Source organism: Ovis aries, chromosome 12 (assembly GCF_016772045.2).
Source record: "Ovis aries strain OAR_USU_Benz2616 breed Rambouillet chromosome 12, ARS-UI_Ramb_v3.0, whole genome shotgun sequence".
In the NCBI taxonomy this organism is placed as follows: domain Eukaryota; kingdom Metazoa; phylum Chordata; class Mammalia; order Artiodactyla; family Bovidae; genus Ovis; species Ovis aries.
The window spans coordinates 64,399,074-64,406,220 of NC_056065.1; the positions used below are offsets into that span (position 1 = coordinate 64,399,074).

The following is a 7,147-nucleotide window of genomic DNA, read 5'->3' on the forward strand; positions in this document are numbered from 1 at the left end:
TCATTTGGCTTTCCAGTTGACGAGCCAGGATAAAACTCCCGCTGTGATCCAGAGGGCGATGTTGAAGCACAATCTGGACTCGGACCCGGCTGAGGAGTATGAGCTAGTGCAGGTCATCTCGGAGGACAAAGGTAGGCACGTGTTCCGCTTCAAACCAGGTCTCCCCTGTGTGAGAAGACCCTAGTGGATACAGTGTCTATTTTAAATGGAACCAAGTTGGGGCGGATGGGTATTTTTATTTACTTACTTATATAATTAATTGTTTGTTAATTGTCATTGGAGTAGAGTTGCTTTACAATGTTGTATTAGTTTCTGCTCTACAACAAAGTGAATCAGCTATATGTATACCTATATCCTCTCTTTTCCAAGTGGGGGTTTTGAATTGCTCAAGAGTGGCGTTGTGTGGGGAACCATGCCGTCACCTCACTTGTTATTAATTCTCTCAGGCCGCCCCCCCTCCACAGACCTTGTTTTTTCTGCAGTTTTGCTGAGCATGCCTCCCGCGCATTCTCTGTAAATTTCTCATCAAGCATTCTTGTAGGAAGACGTCCCTCCCTGTGTGGGGTGGGGGTAGGTGGAGCCTGTCTGGTCTCTGCCAGTGGCCGTCTACCTCCGTTACCCAATAATACGTGTCCAGTTCCTGCAATGACTTCTCATTGTTTCAGTTAACCATTTATGAGAATTCAGCCTTCAGTTGCTCTTTACTCACTTGATTTTCAAGTAGCAAAAGCTTCCGATGCCAGGAGTGTGGAAGGTTCTTGACCTCACACTTATTGAAGCAAAGAACCAGTGAATATGAAATGCAGCAGTTTGCCGAGGAATCCATTAATTAAAGAAATCTCCTTCATGGAAACTCTCGGCAGATAATCCCCCAGAATGTATCAGTTTGTTAATCTGAATTGGGGTTGTCTTTGTTGAGAGGGCTTCCTTGGTAGCTCAGATGGTAAAGCGTCTGCCTACAATGTGGGAGACCTGGGTTTGATCCCTGGGTCCGGAAGATCCCCTGGAGAAGGCATTGGCAACCCACTCCAGTATTCTTGCCTGGAGAATCCCATGGACAGAGGAGCCTGGTAGGCTACAGGCCATGGGGTCGCAAAGAGTCAGACACTACTGAGAGACTTCACTTTCTTTCTTTCTTTGTTGAGAGGAGAAGGCAAACTGGTAGGTGACTTCTCTATGCCACGGCACATCCGAGAAAGTGACTCGAGCAGAATAAGTCTGCTTTCCAAGTGCAGAAGGAACAGCCAGTACTGTTGATTAAGGCCAACCCTGTTTGCTGACTGACCCAACACACTGACCAATGCAAGTGTCTCGTTGTGGGACTGTTCCCCAGCAAGCATTCCCCCTATAAAGGAAAAGAAAGAAACTCTACAAGATGGGGATTTGCAAAGGGAGCAGCTACTCGTACCCCACTTACCCAAAAAAATCACCCAGGGCTGTCATCTCGGGCCCAGACGAGAGTGGGCCAAATTAGAAAAATAACCTTTTCCAAGCGACGAAAAGCCACAGCCTCAGAGAAAACTGTTTTCCCACTGTCTCTTGGAAGTTTTCTCATTTGTCCAGCTGAGCCCGAGGTTGTGGGGCAAACCTTTCTCAGTTATATCTTTTAGTGTAGTTACTGTTAGAAACCTAAGCCTACAAAGCAGTCTCTTGGGTTTTACCACCCACATTACCCCCAAGCCAATGCAAGGTGAGACCCGGTGGGTCTGAAGATCCAGGAGTCCCGAAGCACAGCTGGGGCCCAGCTTCATTCACCACTGGGTGGTGGTGGGTGGGTGGCTTGACCTCTCTGGGCCTTGGTCTGTAATTAAACAGAGACAGTACCCTACTGGCCCCTCATGCATCATGGGGGGATGGTGGCAGGAAATAATGTACCCAAAAGTGGACAGTATTTGAAATACAGTGTGTGTATATATATAGCTGTGAGGTAAGTTTTACTGACCTCAGGAATATGTGGGCAGGAGACTGGGGACACGTGCACAATGGAGCAGAGTCCCTCAGAACCTGATTGCATCAGTCTTGGCAGTAGAACCTCAGTGTTTGAGTTAATGTTAGTTTGACTTACTCCAGTTCAGCAATCACATACCTCCCCTAGCTGCCTCCCTTACTCCACGAAGCTAGTTTCGCACATTTTACCTCTTTAATTCCCTCTTGATTTTTAAAGATATCCCTTACCCCTGAGTGCTAAAGAGTGTATACCTTCTTTTTAAATTAAAAATGAATTTAAATCACTTTGCTCGATAACTTCATATTATCCTTGGAACAGTCCTTGTTCAGAAATTACAGTTATCTAGTTGGGACTCATTGAAACAGACAGTTGTTTAAGTTTTAACAGATATGGCCTATCTTGTGTGGTTTCCCTTTAACATTAAAATGCAAGCCCTTAATGAAGCAAGCTCTCAAGTGGTATAAAATACTGACTTGGTTTGGGATTAATTTAAAAATGTTTTGATGTTCCAAGTCAAGATTTCTGGAAAGTGCTTTAGATTTTCTGCCTTTTTCCTCCATGTCATTGGATTCACTTAGTCTCTGAGAAAAATTTCATATTGGGTAGAAAGTGAACCACAGAAGGCTGGAAACCCCGGGCTCTGCTCCCAGACCTGCCATTGACTAGCTGTGCACCCAGCAATGTCTCTTAACTCCTCCAGGCTTCCGTTTCCTACTCTACGTCCTTCCAGCTAAAACATCCCACATTTGAGCATTTTGTTCATGGCTTGAATTTCCAAGATTTGATTCACACTTAAGTTTTTAAAATTGGGATTGGGAAATGGTTGGAACCAATTTGGTGTGACTGAGTGGTGGTCGTTTCCAGCTCCGTTCACATTGCAGGAACAAACGGCTATAATTCCAGCCATGAGTCTGGGCAGAATTTCCACGGTCAGCACTGCACAAGCTGACCACCTTCTCTTCCCTCATCTCTCTCTCTTTTTTTTTAGAACTCGTGATCCCAGACTCGGCAAACGTCTTCTATGCCATGAACAGCCAAGTGAACTTTGACTTCATCTTACGCAAAAAGAACTCTGTGGAAGAGCAAGTAAAACTGCGTAGCCGGACCAGCCTGACGTTGCCCAGGACAGCTAAACGGGGCTGCTGGAGCAACAGACACAGCAAAATCACCCTCTGAAGGCAGAGACCCGGGGCCCCTCGCTCGCCAAAGGCAGGGTGGGGCTGAGAATAGGCCATCGTGATCGCAGCTACCACTCAGTGTTAGAGGGTCGTTGGTGAAGTGGACTGAGGTTTGTTGAGCAACTCTGGTGTGCAGGGCACTATGATGGGCATCGTGGGGAAATCGGAGATGAGCTTGACACAGGAAGGATGACGGACTCACTGATTCTCTTTGACCCAAGATTGAAACGCAAAATTATCTGCATTTATAAATCTATATGTATGTACACATATGTGGTGTGTGTGTGTGTATATATATAAATATGAGGGACTTATGGGATATTCTGGACTACGGGAAAACAAATTTGCACAATGGCCTGGGAAGTCGAGGTCACTTTTTACAGGGAAACAAGGAACTGAGCGCCTCGTCTCACACCTCCCAAGTAGATGGAATCAACCCGAGGATTGCAGAGTGTCCTTTGTGCCAGTATTATAAGAAGTCCAAACTATTTTTATAAAGGGAGAGGATTACTTTCTCAATCAAGTGCCACCAGAAAAGAACCACTGTAGAGGTGGGAACTGCCACAGGCTGAATGAAAGGCCACGTCAGACAGGGTTTGGATGAGCCAGTGGCTTTGACGTCTGCTTGCATCGGCCAATGCATCGGCTTCCCCAGGGAGGGCGAGGAGCAGCTTCGGAGGCCCCTCTGAGCCACTGAACCGGCCGTCACGACGCCTCTGGAGGCAACGCAAGCCCATTTTGATTTCTGGTAACTGCATCATGTGTCTCCCCTCCCCTAGAGAACATATCACAAGCATTTCTTGCACACGTAGCCATGTTCTTTGGTAACTTATCAGCCAGAAAAGAAAGCTCAGCAGGATGACGACTCACTTGGACTCTGATCCGTCTCAGAATGCCACTGCTTCACTGTTTTTTTCTGATTGCCTTCTGCATGTGAAACCATATGTCTGCAGGCTTTTGCCGTCTGGATCGTAGCACCTCTATATATTACCGTGCAATTTGATCCTCAGGTGTAGAAATTCCTACTGCGGTTGACTACGTCTGATCGTTTTGAGACCTGTGAAAGATTTCTGAACAGCCGTCGCTCTGTGAATAGCCCCCTGGAGATGTTCCCAACTGAGAGCAGTGTCCTGTTTTTCCTGACGTTTGCAACCTTCCTGTGCCTAGTCGTGGGGACAGAAATGGGGCTTTGCATACTATCCAGACCATTTCTAGCGAGGTACACACATTCTTCCAGATGGAATCATTAGCTTTTCCTTTCAGGTTCCCACCCTCTATACCAGGGTCACTGTTAGTGACACTTCTGTCTCCAGTAGCACCGTGCTCCTCTCTGTTCCAGATCTGAGCTGTGCTGGGGTTTGAGCTATAAAGCCATAATATGTGGGATGTTGACCTGTGTAAGAAGCACTTTCAGAATGTTGTCCTTTTTAAGAAAAAAAAAAAAATCCTCAGAATACCAGTTTTTATTCCAAAAATAAAAAACAGACCCAAATAAGAAGTGCAGATTGTAATGTAGAGCTTTTTCTTTCTTTTCTTCACCATCCCACCCTGCCACGCACACGTCCCAACCCCCCCACTCCCCACCCCCCTGTCCTGTAAAGACAGCTCCCAAAGGTTATGTGTGACTCATGTTCTGTAAGTAGTCATTTGAAATCTTCAAGAAACACCAGGGAAAGTCTAGAGATTTGTGCCCTTGGACCAAAGAATGAGAATGAGCCAGGAAGGCCTCAGATTTCCTGTAGGTCTTTCTAGGTCAGACTGTACATTGTAAAGACTGACTGGTTTCAACTAGTTGAAAGGCATTTTTTTTTTTTTTTTCTATTTGCGAGGCCGGTCTGATTTTGTGCTTCTGTGCTTAGAGGAGGGATGGCCAGGGTGCTAGACATCATGGAGATTGAGGGAAATGTATCCTCAGCCTGAATTTCTTGGCTTGAAGGTAAAAGAAAATGTAGAATTGTCAGCCTGGTTTAGAGTGCAGCTCCCAAGACTTACAAGTTATGCCCGTGTGCTCGCCTTGTGTATTTATACTGTATATGTAGAGTCTAGATTTATATACTGCAATGTAATATATATATATATATATATTCCTTTTATAAAAGACAATGGAAGTTACAAGTAGATAAAACCTAGCTTCATTTATTTAATGCCACTTTAAATGTCTTAACTTTGTTTCCTGGTGGACTGCCGGGTAATGCTTTTAGCTGCTGACATGCTTGTCTTTCTGCCTCTCTATCATCTGTTTACCTTTTGGTTAAGTTAATAAACTGATTTGGGACTTGGTTGGCACATGCTGCCGGACTCAAAGGGATTGTATCTGGAGTGTTAACCTGGTGGATCTGGGTTTCAGATGTGTCAGTAAGCATTTTGGGAGCCCACGCTGGTCCGGCTCGAGGGAGCAGAGGGAGAGCCAGAGGGCCAGTTAGGAAGGGTCCTCGCCATCGTCAAGCATCATTTGCGTTCGGAGGCAAGAATGACATCTTAGGAAATCGCTGTCAGATGCGACGGCTTGCTGGAGGGCATCCTTAGGGGTAGCTTGGCTGGGGACATTGTATAAAATCAAACTTAGGATCCAAGGTAGGACTTGGCCTTCTTTCCAGCAGCCTTTCCTGAGTCTCCAGTTGCTACCATCGGCACAGTTCTTGAAACCATCCTTGGTGCTCCAGAAGCCGGGAGGGCCTCTCTGGAGGGAAGAAGGAAGATCTTCCCAAAATTCAATCAGATCTGGGCGAGCTTCATTCAACAAATGACCATTGGCATTCCATCATATCATTCCCTAAGAAACGGATTCCTAAAGAGATCCAGATTAGCAAGTTTTCTGGGTCCCTGTGGGATATAGGAGAGAGTCAAGTAGGAGTTATAATAATTGATAATATGGGCAAGAAAAGGGGGCTTTCTGTTTCTGGCACTAGGTGACTATATTGTCAAGATTATCTGAGAAAATGGGTTCCCTTGTTTTGTCTCCCTCCAGAAGCAGCTTGGCGACATTTTGCCTGAAGGAATAATGTTTTAAATTTTTCTTCTTTGGAGTCTTTTCAAATTTGCTGTGCAGCACAGGATCATTAGGAAGTATACAGTCTTGCTCCATGTCCTGATTTCAGTGGTCTGGAGAAGTCTCGCCAATGCCAACCCTTTTTTTCTATAGAGCTGTTGCAATGGCGCCAATTACCACCTGTATCCACAGTTCCACTCTGAGAAGTTATTTCCATTGTGTTGTGCATGGCTCTTTCCCCTAGGATCTCTACTAAAATGAAATAACTTCTGGAAGGGATGGCTAGGCTAGGCTAGTCTAAAGTAACTAAGTATGAAATCTCAGTAACTTAGGGTAGTTTAGTTCTCAGCATGTCATAGGTATTGCAAATCGGGCAACTCTCCTTAATGGCTCAAGGATCCAGGCAGCTTCCATCTTGCAACTTAGTGCCATGGTCTCAGATTTTTTTCCTTCAAAATCACAGCAATGGTAGAGAGAACTCACAACCATTCCTGACTGCCTTAGTTCAAAGGGACCATGTCACTTCCATTCACAGTCCATTGGCCAGTCAGTGGCCCCAGTCTAAGTGCAGGGGAGGCAGAAAGATGGAGGAGGATACTTGGAGTAGATGAGCATTTCCATCTCTGCCCAAAGGAGTGCGGTCTTTTCACGAGGGTACACGGCTTTGTTCATTATCCACAGTCACCAAAAAGTGTTTGGAGGAGATGGCAACGAGGACTTGAGATGGGGGCTGCACAGAGCCAAGAAGTGTTGAAGAAAGAGAGGTGCTCAGAGGAAGAAAAAATATTAAGAGTAATTTACTTCTGTTTAGAATTAGCCTTACAGAATTTATTTTTAACATGTGGTCACCACCAATTTTCATGCTTCTAATGTGGTCCCTACTCTGACTAAACTAGGAGCTCCTTTACAGATGTAGTTGTATGTCAAATCTTTTTTTTTTTAATCTAGGAAATTTAAAATGTTGACATATAAACTGTGAAATCAAATAGAAGCCAGGCAAATTTAATTAGACTCTGAATTAGAAAACCACCA

General features: G+C 45.1%; 1 protein-coding gene across 5 annotated transcripts in view; it reads left to right on the forward strand.

Moving 5' to 3' along the window:
• The window catches only part of RGL1 (ral guanine nucleotide dissociation stimulator like 1), a 135,235-nt gene extending 129,805 nt beyond the window's left edge, over positions 1–5,430 (forward strand). For all 5 annotated transcript variants that reach the window (XM_042229195.1, XM_012187710.3, XM_042229196.1 and 2 more), the window contains 2 exons: positions 17–131; positions 2,937–5,430. In XM_042229195.1, the coding sequence (XP_042085129.1) occupies positions 17–131; positions 2,937–3,124 (303 nt within the window). In that variant the 3' untranslated portion in view covers positions 3,125–5,430. The remainder of the gene's footprint in view (positions 1–16; positions 132–2,936) is intronic.
• Positions 5,431–7,147: the final 1,717 nt, after the last annotated feature.